Raw genomic sequence first — 23321 nt, 5'->3', positions numbered from 1 at the left:
TAATTTGTTGACCTTGTTCCTTTAGGGATTGGAACAACACTTTTAGGGACTTAGGAGCCCTTGGTTTATGGACATTTCATGCTTAGAGCTGTAAGGCACAAAAATGTCTATAATAGTTACCCCCTAAAGTATGAGGCCGTTTATCGAGTGAAATGATTTATTAGGAGGATCCGAAGTTCTTTCAATGCTGGGAGGAGACCTATAATAAGATACAATACAATACATTATCTTCATACTGTTTTCATGATCTAGCTGAGGCGGGAATTCCCATGCTCAGCTTTATAAATTCATTTTCATGTACATAGGACAGACAATCGTCTGATGGTAGACTGATGATTCTGATAGAGCCATCATCCTTTTGGTAGGATGATTATCTGTGCTGTAATGTTGTACATTTCAATGTCTTTATTTTCCTAAATATATATCGCAGCCCAGATGGATGAAACTAGATCCGGGGTCTTCAATCTCGTCCGATCTTCACTCGAAGTACAAGTCGATCCATGTGAAAAATGTTTTTGAAGTCGAACATGGAAAGACATCGCTTGATTACCACTCAATGATGTAAACCGTTAACAAGCGCGAGAGGAATCACCGATAATGATAATGATCCTCAAGGTACTACAGTACAATTCACGTGGTGTGAATAAAGAACTTGGCGTCGAACACCACGCAAAATCTTTCGGTTGAAGGTTATTGATGTAAACTTGTTGCCAGAAGTGAGAAACTTGCCATTGAGGCATGCAAGCTTCAAAGTACTGAATGGGGTGTTCCTAGATCAACTTATTGGATAACGAGCTGATGTCGACAAGAAGTGATCCGTCACAGGAGGGCCTTAATGAATCCCACATCAATGACACGGAATGGAGCAAATGATTTTGATGGAGGTGAAAACGATCTAATGATATATGGTTCAAGGTGGCGGTCATGAAAGAATGGAGTATAATGTATGGTAGTGGGCGGGACACAGGTGGCCTTTCTGGATGACTTCTCTTGAACATGTCGGCGACACTTATGTGATGGATTGGTAGCATTAACCCCAAATGTGGATGGTATGGCGTGACCATGGTGATGTGACCGGTGAATGAAACAACCCAACCTGACTCGGGCACAGAGTGGAAGTGTCATGTTCAAGAGCGACTTGCTACCAATAAAGATTTTTTGAATTTTCTTCCCAATTTTTCCCCAGTCATTACTGACCAGTACCTCTTTATTTTTGTCAAGCTTGAGGAGGATAACATATGCTTGTTCTATAATTTTCCCTTCGAGAAAACCCATCGCTATGTTTTAACGAGCCTAGCGATAGTGAAACTCGTTCTCGTCTAAAGACAAGTTTGTCGCTATTAATCTTTTTAACGAGTCTAACGACAAAGATAACTCGGTCCTTTTCATTTTTAGAGAGTCTGAAAAGGTACGTAAAGGTAACTCCAAAATTCCTTTTTCGTCATCTAATCCCTTAAGTCTGAAAAAGTATAAAACAATACATAAGGGATGAATTTTCGATTAGCTTTAACGAGCCGAACAAAACAAGCGCTCGATCTTTTTGTGAAAAAATCCCTCAGGTCCAAAAAGATTAAAATCTAGAGGAGGGATAGCACTTCCTGTCGCTTTAACGAGATGGAAGGCCAAAACTCTGCAATCTTTTCATATTTTACGAGTCAGAAAAGAGCTTAAAGAAGACTCGTCTTTTGAGGAACGAGTGATAAAATGGGTAGGCACTGATTCCAGGTAAGGTTTGGAATTTTCCAATCATGGCAGTGTCACAAGGATGGCTAGTGAAATCACTCTTCGCAGCTGTTCCTCAAAATGGGTAAACAATCAAATGGAGGTGAATGATCGGCCAATGGAAAAGTGGAGGTGACGGTGCAAACACGACCAAGGCTTTAATGGCTGAAATGCTACATTCACGGTGGTTATTTACCAGGGGATAGTTCATTTTTTAATGAGATTAAACGCGGGTGGAAACATTTGCTCGGTCCGGGTTTATTTTTTAACGAGCTTGAACCTCGCGGTAAACACTGCTCGATTAGATGGTCTTTACCATAAATAGCTGTCTTTCCAAAGATCGTACTGTATTTTCAACTGCTTCATCAAACTAGTCAGAAATGAACAATATTTGCTTGAAAACAAGATTAAAACGCTAATATTTTACTTTGAACTACGTAAAAGTAATTAAAAAGTGTTTTTTACCTCTCATTTTACCATTTCATTTGAACTTGGTTTGTTGGAGCTTTGGAGGTGCTTTTCCCCCTCGATTTTCATCAGTTGATTTCGGGAGATTCTGTGGACGATTCTCGGCGCCGTCTGGACCAGGTAGGAGCTAAACCTGAGCTCTTTCATTTCATGGCTTCCATTTTGCATTTTGAGCTTGATTCCTAGCTTTTCTGAGCCCCTGGGGTTTGAGGAACTCATTCTGCCATCAACGCACCCCCATTGTATCGAAACCTGCGTTGAATGCTGGCCTGTGTGAAGGCTATCTGGCTTTCAACGCACCTAGAACACTGCTGCAGGTGCGTTGGGCGCAAAAATGGAATTTGAAGCACAATTTTTGATGGAATTTTTGCCTGTTTCTTACCAAAATCAGGATCTAACTCCTCTCTTGTTTGTTTTTCAGAGATCTTTGGAGTAAGATGACCCTTACATGGCGAGAACGTGAGCATGAAGAAGAGGACATGATTGCCCTACATGATCCAGTTACAGTGAACGCGCTGCGGAATTGTGGCTTGCTGAAGTTCTTCCGCATTTCTAGCATGAGACAGCAGATCAACTTACTGCAGTATTTGCTCGATGCTTGGGATCCTACTAATCAGGTTTTCCAGATTAGGGGAAAATCTATCCCCTTGACTGCAGTAGACATCTATTTCTTGACTGGCTTGTCGAGGCGGGGTGCCCCCATCTCTTTGTCAGGTTCGGCCCGAGGAGGCGATTCTGTGAGAGATTATGTCCGCCGGTATTGCAGAGAAGGATCTCATCCGAGTAAAGACGGCAAGATCATCATCCGTGATGTCACTGACATGTCCCTTAGGACTATTCTGTTTACTTTTGGTAGGATGGCCGGTAGTGCGTCTCTTCATGTAGCCAACCGATCCTATATGCATCATGCCTTGGAATGCCTCCAACCGAAGGTGTTCAACTGGTGTGACGCAGTAATTCTTGTGATGAAAGAACAGTTGACCAAGATAAAGAACAGGAGGTTGAAGAACTTTGGGTATGGTTCTATTTTGACCGCCTTTGCCTTGGAGAAGATACCACTGATGCAGCCGCAGTACATTGCACTCGATTTACCTTCTCCTACTGAACCACGTATGCAGAGATGGGTTGACCATATGTCTAGACATGCTAGCCAGTCTCAAATTTCATTTTCTGATACCTTCTTCAGGTGGTTTGATCGTCAGGAGATGGTTTATTCTGAGTATCCATACGCTGGCATGGACTTCCGGGGTGATCCAGATTTAGTACTGTCGGATGGCGAGCAGTGGGGCGCTATTGGTAAAATCTCTGACCATATTGTTGTTTACTATTTTTTGTTTATAATGTCCTTGTGCTTTATTCTATCAAGACTCTGATCAAACTCATGTGTACATGCAGATGTTGGTCCTGTTCGTCCAGTAGTTCGCCTGAGAGTACCAGCTGTTGCCCCAGCAGGAGAGGCCGCCGAAAGGGCTATTCTTCGCGACCTCGATGTGGCCGAGACTCTCACAGCTTTGCAGGAGCAGGTTGAGGGCCTCACTCTCGGTATACCAGATGTGAGGACTGACGAGCTACCTTTGCGGTTACAACGGCATACTACTGGTGTGCCCAGACGATGGACTCATCTCCTACGCATGATCGCACAAGCTGTGACTTGCTATCACGAGCATCATTAGACTAGGGTGCCCCCTAGCATTTTGAGTTTTTGGGTCGCTTGACCGATTTTGTCTTGGTTACAGAACATTATGTGTAAACCATAAACAGCTATATATATTTTTGATTTTCGGAGTTTTATTTTGGTTGAGCTACATGATCCACATGCAAAACATTGATGATGTGTTTCTTTTTATAAATGTTGCAAATGTCTATCTAACACATAGTTTGCTAATGAGTCGGTTAATGTGTTTAAGTTTCTGGAAATATGTTGATATTGAATAAGATCAAATTGTCTTTCCAAAATCTTAACCCTTAGGAACATGCGATAGATAGCTGGGTTTCGGACGGAATATATACCATTGAGTTGAAGTATTACAAGTTGTGAGTCTAGCCTGACAATTAGTCGGCGTATACCATGAGTGATGGCATCAGAGAGAAGTTCTATCAATGCGCTATACTCAGCGATGTTATCCGTTGATCGACCAATACATACACCTCTGAAACTTACTAACTCGTCGCTTGGATCAAAAATGGCCCAGGTTGCAGAGGACAGATTCCGCGAACTACGACTCGCTCCGTCGGCATATCCAACACATGGCTCCAATGGCTTTGACATCTGCAATAAATGTAAAAAGGTGGATTACTCGACCAAAGCAAACACTTTAGCGAAAACAAAAATATAACAAAAGCATATTGGTTACTATTATGCATAGTAATGCTTGAGGTACAACCCATTACGAGGTTGCGCCAGTGGAACTCCATCATAATCCATTAACTCGTAGGCTCCCTTTGCTAACACCCGCTTAACAATATAGGGGACCATCCATAAAGACTTAAATTTACCTGCTCCCAATTTGTCGGATTCTTGGTCGTAAAGCAAGACCAAGTCACCTTCTGAGAAGACACGGGGTTTGACATTTTTGTCGAACTGCGCCTTGACTCGTTTCTTATGGGCTTCGTTAGCCAATGTGGCGTCACGACGGGTTTCATCCAATTGAATTAATTCCAAGAAACGAGCCTCTTCTTCTGAAGTTCCGGGGAGGAGATCAATTGCGAGTTTGAGAGACGAGATTTCACACTGGACTGGTAAGATTGCTTCCAGGCCATATACCAGTTGGAAGGGTGTGAACCCGGTTGCATTCCTTACCGATGTTCAGTAAGCCAACAAAGCTGAGTACAGGATTAGGTGCCATCTCCTTTTGTGAACTCCAATCATCCTTTGCAGCATGCGTTTCAGGACTTTGTTGATCGCTTCAACTTGTCCGTTGGCTTGCGGATAATATGGAGTAGAGCTGTCGTGAGACAACCCTAATTTGTCAGCTAATTCAACCATCATGTGATTGCGGAAATGCAATCCATGATCTGTGACTATAGCCTGTGGTACGCCGAATCTGGCGACTACATGATTGAAAAAGAAGAGGGCAGCTGTTTCACCAATATTGTCTAATGTAGGCATCGCCTTGGCCCATTTGGTAAAATAGTCAACTGCGACTATGATATACCCATGCCCCCCGGTCGAGGTGGGGTTACATGTCATGAAATCGATGCCCCATTTGGTGAATGGCCCAACAACAACTATTGGCTGTAGAGGTGTGGGTGGTCTTCTGGTTTTGCTATCAAAAATTTGACAAGCATGGCAACTTCTGACTGCGGTTATGCAATCTTTGAACATTGTTGGCCAGAAGTATCCTGCTCGTAAAAATTTTTGTGTTGTAGCATATCCAGATTGATGCCCCCCACACGCGCCTGAATGACACTCATTTAGGACTTTTTCGGCCTCCTCATGGGTGAGGCACCTTCTCAGAACTGTATCGATACCATGACGGTAAAGTGTATCACCGACGATCATGTAGTCTTTTGCTTGGTATCGAATACGTTTTTGTTCAGAGTGGGAGGTGTTTGGCCTAAATTTTTGGGTTTGGAGATAAATGATTATATCCCCATACCACTCATTGCTTGTAGCTATCAGAAACAAACTTTCATCCACGATTGATTCTTCGGATGTTTCATCGTTGGACGACGATGGGAGATCGCATAATAATTCTGCGAAAACTAGAGCTTTCTTTGACTTGGATTTTACAAATTCCAGATCAAACTCTTGAAGGATTGCTATCCATTTTGAATATTTCCCCCCCAGCAACTGTCGCAACAATATATAAGTCATGGGGTTGCAATCTGACAGAATGGTAGTTTTCCGAAAGAGGACATAGTGTCGAAATCTTTGTATCGCTTGAACAGCTGCAAGCGCTAGTTTTTCAACATAAGAATATTTGCTTTCTGTATCATTTAAGTTTTTACTTAAATAATATATAGGATGCTCAATTCCATCGACTTCTTGAACTAAAACCATTGCGATGGTCGTATCTGCTGCAGCCAGATACAGGTTAAAATCTCTTTGATAATCAGGGGCGTACATTAATGATGCTTTCATTAGGGAATCTTTTAAAGCATCAAAGGAAGCTTGCGCAACCTGATCCCAGACAAAGGGTACCTCCTTTTTCAAGAGACGTGTATAACCTTTAGCAAGTTCGGCGTAATTTGGAATGAACCTCCTCAGAAAGTTTGCTTTCCCTTGGAGTTTCTGAATCTGAAGCAAATTCGAAGGTGGAGGCAAATTTATGATTGCCTGGACCTTACACGGGTCGAGACAAATCCCATCCTTGGAGACTACGAAGCCAAGTAAACGACTAGAACTAACGCAAAATACACATTTGTGCGGATTGAGTCGTATCTTGTAGTGTCGGCAACGTAGAAATATCGCTCTTAAATGTTGCGGATGATCAGTCCGCTTTCGCGAATGAGCCGGAAGGTCGTCGAGGTACGGTTGAACGATGTTTTTGATGTCATGGAAGGCATAATTCATTGCCCTCTAAAACGTCGCCCCTGCGTTCTTTAAACCAAAGGGTAATTTTTGATATGCGAATGTGCCCCATGGACAAATAAATGCAGTCTTTGACTAGTCCTGTGGGCAGATATTTATTTGATTATACCCGGAGAATCCATCCATGAATGAAAATATTTCTCATCTGACGCATTCATCAATTATCTAGTCAATGAAGGGTGTAGGGTAGTTGTCTTTTGGACAAGCTTGATTTACATCCCTATAATCGACGCACACTCTAATTGTCCCCTGTTTTTTCATAACAGGGACAATATTCGATACCTAATCGGTCAGAGGAACCAGGTAGATGAAACCAGCATGGAGAAGTTTTTCAACTTCTGCCTTAATGGCAGCGGCTTTCTTGGGGTGCACATGCCTTAGCCGTTGTCGTACTGGTTTGACATCTGGATACATCTTAATTTCGTGTTCAACGATACTCGAGTCGATGCCTGGCATTTCACTGTATGACCAAGCAAAGACATCTCTGAATTCGCGAAAAAGAGCGTTATATATTTCCAGTTCTGAAGGAGAACAACATTTGCCGACATAAATATTCTCTACAACATCTATTTTGGTCGAGATATTTATGGCTATAGTCTCTTCAATGTTGGACAAGTTTCGCTCGGAATCCACCGTATTTACAGTATTTGATAGAAAATCAACTACTGAAGGATGGTAAAGGTCATTTTGAGTATCTTCTTCACAATCCGGAAGAAGAGAACGATGGTGGGAATCATTCCATGGTGCTCCTTCAATTACCATAGCTTGGAGAATTCCTTCGTCGGTGACATGCACTCGCGACCAAGGATCTGAAGGAGTACCATATTCTCTAGACCTATCTATCCAAACGCTTGATGAGCGTTGATTTGGGTTTGCCTCCCATGCTAGGAACATTGATTGCTATAATATTTCCATTGGGCTTGGGGGAAAAACCACTGCATGATCCATGTTGACATCGTTTTCTGAGATCTTTATAGAAGATATCATGTTGCAGGTTCCTATCGACGCTACCTCCGCCAGATCGATTGGAGGTGGAAGAGCGAAAGTTCCCATTAGTATAGGATCTTTTAATAGGCCTACTCCGATATTCTGAAACGAATGGGGGCTTCCATGGATAATGGGAATGCTTCCTGTAACTTGAGAACCATTGGGGAGGAAGTTTTGTTGATCAACGATTGTAATCCCTCCTTGAAAGGGAAATGCAATCTTTCTAAAATAGGTCGACACAACAGCTGCCATGGCATATATCCATGGTCGTCCCAGTAGGATGTTGTAATCAAGATTCCCATCGATGACTTCAACATCTATTTCTACTGTTTTCCCTCCTAGTTCAACTTTCAAGTTATTTAGGATACAGTATGGGGTATATGTCCTGCCGTCAAATGCTTTTAATGTCGTCGCAGACCGCGACAAGGTTGGAGATCCTAAAGTTTTCCAGCAGCTCATCGACATAATACATGTAGATGCCCCCTCATCAATAATTGTTCGATGAACAGTTTTGTTGAGGGCTTTCACTTGAACAAGGAAAGCTATTTGAGTCGGTAACTGAGGATCGTATCCTTTGTGGTCGAAGGATACAAGATTGGAATCCTTTGGATCAATCCCACCAATGGCCGATAATAAAGCCTGCCTTTGGGATGGGCAATTTTGTAGTACTTCAAGAGTCGACATAGCGGATGGCGATTGGGCCAAATCTTCCACTATGTTATAATGTTGTGCCGCTCTAGCGCGGGGATTAAATGTCGACTTGTGTACTACTCCCTTCGGTGGTTTTATCGTCAATTCAGGGATGGTGGGTGGTACAACTTCAGTCGAATTTGTTATCGAACTACTTGGTTGATCTTTATCCTTGTTGTTCGACAGCCGTGGATTCCCATAATCTTTGTTCCTTGTCGATATCAAAGCATCATTCTGCTGTTTTGAAATCGACAACATTAGCACTTGAGACGGGGAAGCATTTCCACTTTCAACCAGATTTGTTCCTGGATTTGGAAACGGATCAGTTAACACTGCTGAGGTTTTTGAGTTCTTAAATAATTTCTTAAGCTCAGCTCTATGCGGACATTCTGAGGTCCAGTGATCCTCATCGCATATATAGCATGGAGTTTTTGGTTTCCTATTTACAGGAGGGTTTGAAGAAGATTTTTCAGGTGATGATTCATCCTGTTTCTTCTTCTTCCCTTTGCCTTTCTTCTTGCTTCCTGGTTGTTTGGCTTCTTTGCCCTTATCTGTCGATACGGCATTTACTTCCGAAGCAAGAAGGTCGTCTTTTGCATTTTGACCTGAAATCTTACGGACCTTTTTGGATGTAGCCTTTGTCAATTTCGTGTCTGTCGTGCCGATCACGCCATTGCTGGCATGAGAGTCATTGTTTGATTTAGGAGGAGGAGGAATTGAGAATTCCGGTCTAGGGGCGTCAGGTATTTTGTCGTAGAGCGTGCCGGACTGAGTGTAAATCAAGTCCATATATTGTGCACGAGCAATAACTTGCTCTTCTGTTACGACTCCCCCCTTTGCCACATCTTCCGTGATGGAAGGCAGTAATGACTTGATAAACCATTCAGCCAAAAGCTGATCGGGGACGTACGTTTTTACCATCCTACGACGACGTCGCCACTCATGTATATGATCAGATATGTGAGTGGCCGTTGTCTGTTTGAAGTTGGTAAGAAGTTCTGTTCCCGTTTCGTACCTTATTGGTAATTGAAAATGGGTTAAAAAGGTTGTGGCTAAGGTACTGAAGTTGTCGAACGAAGCTCTAGGCAATTCAATGTACCATTTTGCCGCTGGACCCGTTAACGTCCTCTGAAAGAGGCGAAGTCTTATCGAATCATCATTTAGAGTGTTTGATGAACACCATAGATGAAATGTCATCACGTGATTCGATGGATCTTCACCCAGATTTCCATTTTATTTAGGAATATATGATGGAAGTTTATGCGGAATCGCTGGCCACCAAGGGGCGTAAGCAATTGGATCGTTTGTTAACCGGTTTAAATCAGGTAACTCTAAAGTTGCCATGAATGGTAACTGTTGATTCAGGTTAGGTGAAGCATACCCGGGATACGATGGAATCGCCTGAGCAGTTGGTCTTTGCATACCGGCATAATGCATTTGATGCTGGTATGTTTGGTAAGGTTGGTGGACTTAACCATTGTAAAATGGTTGATTTTGACCGTTTTGAATGTACGGCTGTCCACTGTTCGCAAAGATTTGCTGCTCAGAACCTTCGTATACTTGTTGGAATTGCGGTTGTTGGTATTGCACCAGCCATGGTTGTGAGGCCATGTGCTATTGCCCGATACTAACCGTTTGACCAAGGTGAGGGGTAATTGTACCCGTCTGGACCTGTGTCGCCCCACTAGTCGGCGATTGTGGTTGAGTCGCAAGGTCAAGGGGCTGTTGCATTACAACCTGAGAACCCTGAGGTTGGCATACAATAGGTAGCGCTTGAACTTGCGACACCGTCACAATAGCTGGCGTAGTCGGGATGTTCGACATAGGTGTGCATTGTTGCATCGAATACACAACTCTTGGTTGTTGAGGTAGTATAGGTACCCAACCACTTGAGGTAATTCCAGTATAACCTGAATGCTGTTGTGAACTCCCGTATGGATATCCTCCTGGAGGGGATAATGAAAGGGCATACTGCCCCCCATACGGTGGCAATCCAGAACTGAAGGGAATTGTTTGCCCTTGGGGACCGGATTGCCCAAATTGACCTCCAAATGGATCAATTTGTTGAGACCCAACATAAGAGTTTCCGGATATTATTCCGGATGAACAAACAGGAACATACCAGACTGTCGAAATAGCCCCTGAGTGGGCTCCTTCTAGCGGTTGAGAGCTAGTAGGGACAGATGGTATGCCGGCGAACATTGTCGGAGTGACAGTAGGGAGTTCTGCCGTCGCTGTGTCAGATGACACAGTCCTAGATGTTGACGGTTGTTCAGACATTTGTAGTCTATCCAAAAGATTACCTAGCTATTCTACAGGAACTTTCGCTGGTGGTAGACTAACTTCTGATGTCGAAGGATATAGAGTGATCCCGACTCCAAAGTGCGTTGGAGTATTTGTTTGAGGATCTTCTACAATTTCTTCTATTGCAATCAGACCAGGTGGAAGGGGAAGACCGTCAGGTCCGTAAAAAATTTCTGGTGCCGAAGAAGTAGCGACAGATGTTTGAAGAGTAAGACTCTCCAAACCGGTTGTAGATGGAACTGGTTCGGTAACACAAGTGTTTATTCTCAAACTAGGATCAGTACCACTGTCCTTCTGTGGCTGTTGAACTTCTTCTGTAGAGGCAGGGATTCCAGAAATGTTTGGAGTAACCGGAGTCTCTGATGTCGTTGGAACACTTGTTCTAACTTTGATATGAGATTTGGAACCGGTTAAACGAGTTTGTTTTGTCCGTGCTGGTTTCAATTCCGGAGACAAAGACGGTTGACTCGTAAGCCTCCGCGAACGACGGGGTTTCAATTGACTTTCTTCCACGATTGCGGATTACTCGATCAACTAAAATAAAGGGAAGGTATGTTTTTGAATTAAATGAATTTTAGACGCTTTTGACACAACCTTTTTTTTTTCAGTTTTTAAGAGTCGAGAAAAAACAAAAGATGACTCTAGTCTCCTTCGATTTTTAATGAGCCTAAAGTGACAAGTGCTCAGATGGACCTTTTCCGTTAAGGAGACTGAAAAGGAACGAAAGGGACTGCTCTGGAGGTCTAGGTAGAGGGAGTACCAAACCAATCGCAAAACTGCAGAATACTTTTTACGGTACGGCAGTCAATCTTCCCGAATGCTGTGTTCGGTGCATTGCGATCAGTAGGGCGGCCGAAACGGCTTCCTATGGATAAAGGTTTTAAGCCTATAGGGGTCTCCCAATATATACTCGACGGTACGTGGGAGCACAAGTCCGTACTGGCACTTATCGTCTCAAAGTGGAGAAATCACCCAACCATCAGTGAGGACAACAGTTACCAGGCTTTACGACACCGGAATACGTCTCTAGCCTAGACCTCTAAATGTTGTGCGTTAAGTTCCAAAGCGTTGTTAGGTTCATTGAATTTATTTTAAGTTGATCTTTCTTATGAAGTTTGCCTTTTTGGTTCACCACGAGATGTAGATGTAATTCCTAAAATGCAATCTAAAGATGATAAACAAACTTTTATCTCTTTTCAGCAATGAAAATCCTAGCTACTAGGGGAAAAGAAAGACACGATCTTTTCGCAAAGAGCAAAGAGCACACTGTAAATGCACTTTCCTAAATCAAGCCAAACAGACTGTCAATATGCAAATGCACATGCATGTATTTGTTTTTCACTTTCTTAGTATTGATGCTAAAAAGAAAGTTGATGTACAAATCTGAATTTGTTTTCAAGCGACAAACACAAACAAGCTTCTTTTCGAAATCAAAAGGTAGAGATGATTACGACACTCTATGATTTTGAAATAAATACTCGTTTTGACACTAGAAAGTCACAAATTCAAACCAAAGGCAAAAGCAAAAGCATAATCAACTATCAACAGCAAATAAACTTTCTCCTATGATCAAAGTCGACACTTGCGACAGATCTAAATCAAAGGACGATAGTACGACTATTATACTTTTGCAATGGAAAACTGTAAACGACCCAACAAACACATAAAAACATCTACAGTTCTTTTTTACAAATGAGGCGGAATATCAGTAAGGAAAAGGGGTCTGAAACAGTCATATATTGATCACAGGCTGCAAAATACAAAGACAAAACTGGAAAGAATGAAGCAAAGAACCTCAGCTGCACAAGGCTAGGCTGATCAGCGCACCTGTTACACAGAGAAACTACATTGCAGCGCAGGTAGCCCTCTCGGGAAGTGCGTTGAAATGCAGAACCTCTTCACAGTGCCTGCGCTGGGGCAGAAACGAGAATTCTATCCGGGTTCTGGGTCACAGTTTGCAGTTTAATCTTTGGTTTTTGGCCGAGTAAAAGCAATCAGTAATGCACAATCAGAGGTAGATCTAAGGGGGGTCTAAGAGCTATCACAAGGGCAATCAGATAGTCTATGAATCAGCTGTTCAAATCATAAACAGATCCAGTGAATGGACTAAAGCAGCAGATGTCTACTTTGCATTTGTTAATGGCAAATGCAGTTCGATTGCTACTTATAAGTTTATGAAATAAACAACAAGAGAAACACAAACAAACTAATTAGACACGATCCCCAGCGGAGTCACCATTTTGTTAACGGGAAAAGTGTCTATTTAGAATTGCTCTATCCCACTAAGGTGTGACAACTACCATAGAAACAAACAGAGAAAACTACTTTTGTATCTTCTTTATGACCTATAAACAAAGAGGAATAGGAAGGACTAACCTGTGTCTTGCGCTAGTCCTTTGATCCAATCTCTCTCCTCTTTGACAGCTTCCAGCTACCTGCTCCCTTACTTGCCCAGCTTCACCAAGTACCTGTAAGATCACAGAAGAAGAAAACTATATAAAGACATGGATTTATATTCATAAATAACTTAGGATCAGATTTAAGTTAACCATACAAATGTAACAAGCATCAATGATACAAAAGCATGGAGAAGAAACTCAAATAGTTTTATTGATATACAAGAAGATCCAGGAGGAGATACAACCGATGATTCCTGACCCAGCATCAACCTCCCAGCAAAGAAGTCCCTTCTTCACCCCCAACAAAGCATAGATCACCCAATTCTCTGATATGTATCTCAAGACCAACAACAATTCCTTACAATGTGCAAAATTCCAGCCTCTGGATCTCTGGGATGAGGGATCCATATATAGATGTATGCAAGGAGGATGAGTCAGCTCATGATTTGATTAGTGGCTTCTCTCTGTCAGTTCTTGCTTCCGCTTGGAGACTGAAAGCCTCTTACTCATCCTTGGTCGAATCCAGTGAGGCAAGTGTCATTGGAGAAGATTCTGGAAGCTTCCATTGTCTCTCCACCTCGCGGAATGACACTGCCATTTGTCATTTCCCGCTCAACGCACCATGGTAGTGCATTTAGGTGCGTTGCAACGCACCTAGCTAGTGGATTTAGGTGCTATGCAACGCACTTGGCTAGTGGAGCAGCTGAAATGATCCTGATTTGACTTATTCTGAGCAGTTTCTGGTGGAGAACTTCTGGGAGAAGCTGTAATTTGTTGACCTTGTTCCTTTAGGGGTTGGAACAACACTTTTAGGGACATTTCATGCTTAGAGCTGTAAGGCACAAAAATGTCTATAACACTAAGCTCATGTAAATCATATATGATAAGGAATTCTATAGTTTAGTGCAAGCATTGAAGCAATGACGCCATTTTATTCTTGGGAAAGAGACCATCTTCCATACGAATCATCATCGATTGATCTTCATCAACTCATAGTGCAAGATTCAAGAGCAACACCATCTACAATGTGTTGTTTACATTCAACAATTCCATCTGGTGATTAAATTTAAGAAGGGGGTAGCTAATAAAATAGTTGTTTCTTAAGTCAGCCACCTACTTAGGTCTACACATTCTAAAGCTGTGTTATGATGCATATGATTCTTGAAAATATATGTATGCAATGGATTTGGTATTTGGTGAGATATGGGAAGCTCTACAACAACCTAAAGTCATAAAACAAACCCCCTTTCTTGATTATACCATTTTGCAACGGTTGGTTGTATAAACTTAACCAGCTCTATGTGCCACAATCTGGTGATTGTTTCCTACTCATCTGTGAAGCACATGCCTCTTCATGCAGAGGGAACTTTGGCATAGCCAAGACCATTCTCAATCTTCAATGCCACTTCTACTAGCTTGTCTTACCGAAGCAAGTGGAAAGATTCATTCAAGCATGTTCTCTCTATTCATAAAGCAAGTCATCAAACCGTAAGCATGGTTTGTATTAGCCATTATCAGTTCCCTCTCATCCTTGGGAATCCATTTCCATGGACTTTTTAAGTGGTCTTCCTGCTACCTTCCGCAAACATGATGCTATTTGAGTAGTGGTTTATCATTTTACAAAGATGGCTATCTTTCTCCCTTGTCATAAGACTATCTCTAGTGCTCAAACCACAAATCCTTTTGAGGTTTTCTTTGGGTTTCAACCAAGTGTGTCATGTGAGATGCCACTAATAATTGGTTGTAGGTGGAAGATTATAATGGGTTGTAAATAAAAAAATTGACAAAAATTGAGAGGTCGACGACGAAGGTCGGTGGGGATCCGTCTGCTAAAATAACGGCTTCGGTGTAAATAAGGTCTGAAACTCTGGAGATGGATCCCGTTATCAGCGCAACATTCAATCGCGTTGCCAAAGCAGCAAACTGTCACCACTCATGTGCTTTCCCTCAACCGCGAAGAAGTGCAAGGTGAAATCGTGGGAAGGACAGTCATCATAGCGTACGACCACGTCATGGTCACCCTTAGCATCTCGTTGAAAGGAATACATTGAACTCCTTTACCTCTCTTTTATTTAGGGTGGATTTATTATTATTTTTCTCTTTATGGCTCATTTGTAATTTACTATACATTTCAACGTTATCTTATTTGCCTTTAAATTTTAAATTTTTTTATTTTCCTTATAACATTTTATTTTATTTTATTTTATTTTATATATATATATATTTTTTTTTTCTTACCTCATTTTTCACATTATTATTTTCCTTCTCACATTTTATTTTATACTTTAGTTTTTTTACTTGGCTCATTTTTCTCATTATCTTTTTATTCCCTTTCCCTTCAATTCTTTTTATTATTTCAAAAATTTGTAATGGTTCCTCTACGCGGAAGTATTCCTCTTCATCTCAATGGTCAGAATATAATTTTGGTCCATCATATAAATGATACAAATTTAGTTATCAAAAAATTAGTTTGCACATGCTAATTTAAATATTACAAATTAATTTAATTTAAAATGATGTTTTTCACAAGAATATAGTATTATAATGGTCAACATATAACTGAAGCATCAAGAAGTGAAAATACATTGATATCAATAATCATGGTTAATCGAAGCATTAAGAAGTGAAAATACATTGATTCAAAGCAAACAATATCCCAATTAAAGTACATATACACTATATTTATATAAAATTTTAAATAATCATATTTTACAAATTAAATAAAATAGTTATAGAAGTGATTGGTTGGAAAATAAAATAAAAGTCATAGTTTATTTGCATTAAATTTGGAATTTTTCAGATATATTTTTCAAGTGAATTTGTTTTGAATTGGATAGAGATTTATTGGAATTACAAGTTTAAATTGTAAATTTTTATAATCAAGTTCTCCAACTTTTTTTCTAAAATACCAAATCCATATAAAAATTTGATAAAAATAATTTCACAGATTTCCAATAAAATTTTTAAAAAACCAATAAAAAATCTCAAAACCCAAAATAAAAAGAATTATGGACTTAAAAATCCCATAAAATAAATAAATTATAACAAGGAAAAAACAAGTAACCAAAATAACCATCTAGCTCAGACCTTATTATATTATATCACAAGATGCGGAAACTTAAATCAAAGATGAAACTCTAAATTCGAAGTAGAACAAACTAATTCACTGTCAGGAAAACACTAAAGAATAGAGGAGACCCCAGTTAGAACAAACTGGGTCACTGTCACGAAAACTCGGCACAGCTGTTCGCATCCACAGAGAACCAGTAAATATGAAAATCAATTTTCATAGGTTTGTATGGATCTCATGGGTTTCCTCTGGTAAAAAATAATATAAATTCAAATAAAACAGGATAAAAAGCAAGAACATTAATAACAATAAAAAGCAAGAACAAAGGGTACGAAACACTCAATAAAGAGTGAATTATCAAATGCTACAGATTTAAATACGTGTCATCCTGAAAGGCTAGTCTCTAGATAAAGGGTGAATTAAGGGTGGTCCCTACAGATTTGATAGATGAGGACTTGAATGAATGAACGGTTTATTCGGGAGATATTTCTTAGACTCTGACAACAACATTAAATTATTCAAATTATGAGTGGTACGAAATACTAGATAGTAGGTGGATTATCAGAAGTTAAAGATGACAATGTTTAACTGAAAGCGCTAATCAGTCATATATTGGGTATTAAATGCGGAAATAGGAGCACGCAAGTTAGCCCGATAACACGGGAGCGGGCAAATATTATTTAATGCCGAAATTGCCCGCTCCCGTGTTATCGCGTTAACTTGCGTGCTCCTATTTCCGCATTTAATACCCAATATATGGCTGGTTAGCTCTTTCCATGTCTAACCAGCCATTTATAGAGTATTTAATGTTCGGGGATATGCACGCAGCTTAGCCCGATAACACACAAAAGCTCAAATATTATTTAATGCCAAAACTCCCCGCTCCCGTGTTATCGTGTTAAGCTGCGTGCATATCCCCAGACATTAAATACTTTATAGATCACTGGTTACATGTTATAAGTTAATACGTGTTATGATGGTTTTCATCACACCTAACCAAGCCTCCGCAGTCATCACAACGGACCAAGCCTCCCAAGTCATCATTTAAAAGTGAAAGTTAGTTCAATTTTTTTTATTATTTATAGTCTTTTTTTAATACAATTAATTACATTTAAAATTAATATTAATTTCTTTTGTTCAAAATACATTATAGCGAACAGACTTAGACATGCTAATTATTATTTTTTAAATAATTTAATATAAAATGTTTGAAATTACATAAACAACCATTGTACATAATTTTTCTAAACCATTAGCAAAATTTTCAAAAAAAATTGTTATTTAATATATATATAATTTTAAATATTTTCATTTTATTTTATAATCGAGTTAGAATTGATAAAATAAAATAAAAAACTTACTTCCGGCCTGGAGTATGCCGTAAAACTGCTTCTGCTTGGCTAAGAGCTCGTCTTCCTCGGACGTAAGGAAACAGGTTAACGGCCCAAGACCCAGAGGCATCTGGCAGGAGTGAAAGCCTGCTCCCTTACGGACCACCAGCGGGTTATTACAGGTGGCGTGGTTTTCCTTGATAACGGTGATGAGTCAAATCGACATTCGCGGATAGCAGCCAGAGATGGTTGTCCTCACTGTTGGTTAGACACCTGAGTTTGATAGGTTTTGCCACCTTCGGAAAAAAAATAAAATAAATAAAAAACTTACTTAAAAATAAATAACGCTCTAAAATATATATAAAACATCATATACGGTAAAAACATTTAAAATTTACTAACTGATAGGAATACGCGTCAAATTTATACCTAGATATAGCCTCCTCTAGATACCTTGGTCATTTAGATAGAGTATTAACGACTGACTCTATTGTCTGAACGAGTGGCTCTTTAATGCCCTTGGATTAAGTAGCAGCTCAACATATCAGAAATTCCAGGAGATGAGAATATAAAACAGCGTTAGAGCGACAAGAATGCCCTGCAGTCGGCGCGATGACCATGAAGATGAAACCACTAATCATGATGAGCCTGTTACTCGCCCTAAGTGTGCCTATGCGTGTGCTTCTCTCAGTGCCTGATCCGTACACCAATACCGTTTCAAGTTATTGCGGGAATGGTAGTGAATATATGAACGGTAGCGCCTTCCAGCGGAATCTAAACGAGGTTCTGCAAAGATTGGTGACGGATATTTATTACAGCGCATTCGATTTTTCTAGTGTTGATGATGTGGGATTCAATAGTGCTGTTTATGGGCTTGTCCAGTGCAGAGAAGATTTAGGTCCCTCTGATGGTCAACGCTGCGTAACTACAGCGAAGACACGGCTTCTTCAGGGATGCAGTGGCACTTATGGATACATTCAACTAAACGGCTGCCTCTTACGTTACGACCATCATAGCTTTAATTACTACAAATCTCTAGAGGGACCGGGGACTTTTATTTGGTCTTATTGTGGAAAGAACGAAAATACAAACGGTATCGTCTTCCAGCAAAGTCTAAACAAAGTTTTGGAATCATTGGTGGAGAACGCTAATCCCACAGGATTCACTACTTCCAGTGTTGCTGAGGGGTCAAACAACAATAGTGCGGTTTGTGGGATAGTCCAGTGCAGGGGAGATTTAAGTTCCTCCACTTGCAAACAGTGCGCATCGAGGGCCAAAGAAATTATTGTTGACCAATGCTACAATACTTCTGGGGTCATTCACCTAGACGGCTGCTTCTTACGCTACGGCAATAATGGTCTTTACGACTATCTGGAGAGTATGCAGATTACCCCATCAGAGGTTCTTTGCAACAGTGGGAACAGCGACAGCGATCAACCACAAGAGTTCCAAAAAACTGTGAAGGTCCTGCTCTCAAATATTATCACTGAAGCTCTGCGGACTCCCAAATTTTTCGCTGCAAATTTAGTGGGTGTGTCTTCAAATTTAACAGGGCATATCTACGGCTTAGCGCAGTGTTGGGGACATCTGTCCCAAACAAACTGCAGATCATGCCTAACATCTGCTTTGGAATATATATTCTTATGCCAAAGTGGAGCTCTTGGAGCTCAAATCGCACGTGACAGATGCCATTTGCGATACGAGGTTTAAGAATTTTTCAACACTTCCGTTCTCTCCTCAACACCCCAAAGCGAAAGTCCTCGTTTGCCAGGTATCTTCCTTCATATAGTTAACAATAATAAGGAGTATATAATGGCTCTGTAACGTTTTCATTTTCCCCAACTAAAGCATAGCCAATTTACTGAGATTTCATGTGCAAATTCGCAGAAAGCAAAAATGGGAGCAATCTCTCGACGAGAAAGGGCCCTCCAGCATCCAGTATTTTCTTTCACATATCTTGCAATGATTAGGGTTATATTTGTTTTGTAAAGATTTCATTTTAGTGAATTAGAACACTATTTACTGAGATGTCATGAGAGCGTTTGCAGAAGGCAAGGTTCTTGGGATAACACTGGGCGTAATAGGTGCGGTCATTGGATTTACTATAACCATTGGCCTTTGGATGTGGTATTTCTCATCTAGCCGAAAAAGTCGGGACCGGATTTCTGGAACCCAAGGTCCTGAAATAGTTCTGTAATATTTCAGTGTTATGACCCAAGATGCGGCTGAATTGTTGTCCTGTGAATTGTTTCTCTATTTCTTTACTGCATGAATATATACATACCCTCATGTTATTATTTTTGCACAGAAGTAATCACATCTGAAACTATTATCAATCCGGAGCTCATTTTCAAGTACGATATTTTGAGAGAAGCTACTTCTAACTTTGACATAGAGAACAAGCTTGGCCAAGGAGGTTTTGGATGTGTCTTTAAAGTGAGCATCTAACAATTTATTCCATGAAGTATTCGATGAGAAATCATATATTATAAAATTAGTTCGACTAACGATGCAGTAAATTAACAGGGGGTTCTACCGAACGGCCGAGAGGTTGCAGTTAAGCGACTGAATCTAGGTTCACAGCAAGGCGAAACTGAGTTTCTGAATGAAACAAATCTCATCAGTCGTGTTCAGCATAGGAATCTAGTGAAATTGGTTGGTTGCTCCGTTGAAAGCTCAGAAAGACTACTTGTTTACGAATACCTCCCAGCCGGCAGTCTTGACAAGCTCTTATTTGGTCTCTTCTCGTCCTTGAATGACATAACGCTGCTAATGTTGGGCCTATTTTATTGAAGTTTACTTCTAAGTTCTATAGCTAGTTAATGCTTTTACTATAACAGTATAACTGGATCATTGTTTGCAGATACAACAAAACGACATTTACTTGACTGGAAAGAGAGGTATAAGATCATTGTTGGAACAGCGCGTGGGTTGGCATATCTTCACGAGGAATCTGAGATTCGGATCATTCACAGAGATATTAAACCAAGCAATATTTTACTAGATCATAAACACAGACCCAAAATAGCAGATTTTGGGTTAGCCAGACTCTTTGCGGAGGATCAGACCCACGTTAGCACTAGAGTTGCAGGGACTGTGTAAGAGCTCTCTCTACCGTTCTGTCTCTCGAGGTCCCTAACATCATTTAATAAATTACAATGTAACACGAACAAATTACGATTCATATAACATCTGAATAGGGATCATATCATTTTGAGACGGTTAAAATTATATGGAGATTTGCTTACATTGTGCAGAGGCTACATGGCCCCGGAGTACGCTTTACGTGGACAGCTGACTGAGAAAGCAGATGTATTTAGCTTTGGAGTGCTTCTAATTGAGATTATAAGCGGAAGAAAGAATCAGAGTTCCGCTGAAGATGACTTTCTCATTGAAAGGGTATGGTTCATGCGGATCTCATGTTTATAATCCTCTGCAGTATTATAATCCCGTGATAACTAAATTTTTTTGTTTGTTGATGTTGACCAATCACCAGACATGGAGATTGTATAAAGCCGACAGGGCTTTAGAAGTTATGGATCCGACATTGGAGGGCAGTTATTCGTGGGAGGAAGGGATTAGAGTGATTAAAATTGGTCTTTTGTGTACGCAAGCAGCTGCAGCGTTGCGGCCGTCCATGTCCCGGGTGGTGTGGATGCTGACAAGTGAGGGAGAACATCTTCTGTCGCCCACAAAGCCTGCTTTCGTAGATGTGGAGAGTGTGGGCGCACCTGACTTGACACGTCCCCACGTCCATTCTGCAGCTGCTGCTCCTTCATCTAGTTTTCTGGAGCCCAGGTGACTATGAGCCAATGCTCCGAGGTTTCTCCATCTCCTTGTATTAGGGGAGGGACGCCATTACCTGTGCGCCCTCCCCTCCACCTGGCGGACGGGCACGTTGCAGGCACGTGGCCTCGTACGACACCATGCCAACTCAATCCGCCACCTGTTAAGGAACGTGTCAAGGGTTTAGGGTTTATTTAACGAGCATGGAGGGGCTCATTTCCGCCTTTACCGCGCGATGTATGCTCCGACTGTGGGTTTTCTGTTCGGGTCTGGTGGTTGTTCGAAGCCCTCCGCCGATGATGGCGCGGGAGGGCTCCATTACCTGTGCATGAGGTCCGCCATTGTTGAGCTCATGTCCGCCAATTGCTGTTCAGCCAGGACCGCCGGTGGTTTAGGGTGGTCCGCCATTGTTGAGCTCATGTCCGCCAATTGCTGTTCAGCCAGGACCGTCGGTGGTTTAGGGTTTCCTGGGTGGTTGTTTAATTCGTGCTATTTGCTGTTTGGGGAGGAGCCAGTACCAATTTACAGGTAACTGCAAATTTCGGTGGTATTTGTGTGGTTTTTTGGGTTTTTTTCTTCTGCATTTGCTCATTTGTTAATTTTTTCCAATTGTTGCAGGTGTGGCAGGTCCGGCGAGCACTGGAGAAGGTCCGCCGAATGTGTGGCGAGCTCTGGACTGATGGCTTCTATCCGGTAGGATTTTTATCCTACCAGCCATTTTCTGAAGTGTTTTTCAACACCTCTCACCGTGTGTTTCTCAACACCTCACCTCGCTTATTGGAAGTTTTGTTGTAGCTTTTCGGTGTTAAGGTCTTGTGCTTTTTTCTGATATAATGGTAGCCCTCTGGTTTTGTTGAATGTATAATTTATTAGCTGCTTTGTTGAAGGGTTTAGGGTTTTGGATTCTAATGGCAGCTTGGTTTTGGTTGCCATCTCCAAAGCTTGCAGCTAGTGTGAGACTCGGAACATACGGAAATGATGTTGTAGCTTTTCGGTGTTAAGGTCTTGTGCTTTTTTCTGATATAATGGTAGCCCTCTGGTTTTGTTGAAGGTATAATTTATTAGCTGCTTTGTTGAAGGGTTTAGGGTTTTGGATTCTCATGTGTATATTTCTTAATAGGAATTGTAAATGCTCTTCCGAGGCCAAGATATGCTATTTTTACTACACCTCTTCGCGTATCCACCAGGAGATTGTGAGGCTTCAGGTCCCTGCCATATTATAGGCTGCCTTTCAATATTGGAGCATGAACAGAGAATGTTTCAACTGCCTTTCGAGCTTCTGTACCATTCCATATAATTTAGGCATACTTCATGAATTGTAAGACTCCTAAGCCGGTGGTGTTCTAAGTTGTTTGCTTGTAGGAAGTTTGTCAGACTGTCTTAAGGTGGCTAAGCTGTTTCTAGGGTTCTACTGCGTCTAGTCTTGTTCTGAGGGTTTGAAGGGAGTTATACAGATAAGATGGTATGCGGATTCCTTCCTAAGCAGGTATTGGAATTGAACCACTAGTTCTTTGATATCATGATTTGAACAAGGTTACTGCTACTAATTTGAATACATCTTATATGTGTTAACACTATCATACCTAAGCTTTGAACAGTGTTAATTGAGTACCCCACTAGTTCTGTCCAATAATGATTGTTGTTGTATTTTATTCTTATCGCTAGTTCTGTCCAATAAAGATTGTTGTGGGTAAAGTTACACTATCATTACATGGATCTTCTTGAAGCGTGGTTGAGCTTACGAGTAGTCTAACTTATGACTACTAGATTGTTTCACTTTCTTATATTCTTTTTTCACAATATTTTGGGACCTTAACGCATGCTCTAGGATGTTTTCTTTTTGTTTTTCCACCTTATGTTTTCTATGAGATGTAAGGTTGTTTGCTTGTAGGAAGTTTGTCAGACTGTCTTAAGGTGGCTAAGCTGTTTCTAGGGTTCTACTGCGTCTAGTCTTGTTCTGAGGGTTTGAAGGGAGTTATACAGATAAGAAGGTATGCGGATTCCTTCCTAAGCAGGTATTGTAAGGATTC

At 41.0% G+C, this 23321-nt stretch overlaps 2 protein-coding genes across 2 annotated transcripts; both read left to right on the top strand.

The window, feature by feature from the left end:
• Positions 1-18117: 18117 nt before the first annotated feature.
• On the top strand, positions 18118-19215 carry LOC149240144 (antimicrobial ginkbilobin-2-like protein). The gene has a single exon (XM_089370075.1). The coding sequence runs from the start codon at positions 18118-18120 to the stop codon at positions 19213-19215; it is 1098 nt and encodes a 365-aa protein (XP_089226201.1).
• Positions 19216-19537: 322 nt separating this feature from the next.
• LOC149240143 (cysteine-rich receptor-like protein kinase 2) lies at positions 19538-21307 on the top strand. The gene is made up of 6 exons (XM_089370074.1): positions 19538-19682; positions 19814-19941; positions 20032-20242; positions 20369-20603; positions 20763-20904; positions 21002-21307. The coding sequence occupies exons 1-6, from the start codon at positions 19538-19540 to the stop codon at positions 21305-21307; spliced, it is 1167 nt and encodes a 388-aa protein (XP_089226200.1).
• Positions 21308-23321: the final 2014 nt, after the last annotated feature.

Source organism: Pinus tabuliformis, chromosome 8 (assembly GCF_031772625.1).
Source record: "Pinus tabuliformis cultivar Carrire ecotype Pingquan chromosome 8, CPIR1, whole genome shotgun sequence".
NCBI lineage: Eukaryota > Viridiplantae > Streptophyta > Pinopsida > Pinales > Pinaceae > Pinus > Pinus tabuliformis.
This window is presented reverse-complemented; position numbering and strand designations above follow the sequence as displayed.

Excerpts from the sequence above, each read along its gene's own strand:
- LOC149240144 (XM_089370075.1), top strand. The coding sequence starts at position 18,118 with ATGACCATGAAGATGAAACCACTAATCATGATGAGCCTGTTACTCGCC.
- LOC149240143 (XM_089370074.1), top strand. The coding sequence starts at position 19,538 with ATGAGAGCGTTTGCAGAAGGCAAGGTTCTTGGGATAACACTGGGCGTA. Across the intron at positions 19,683-19,813 it reads CCGGATTTCTGGAACCCAAG|AAGTAATCACATCTGAAACT; the intron begins GTCCTGAAATAG and ends ATTTTTGCACAG. Across the intron at positions 19,942-20,031 it reads GTTTTGGATGTGTCTTTAAA|GGGGTTCTACCGAACGGCCG; the intron begins GTGAGCATCTAA and ends GTAAATTAACAG.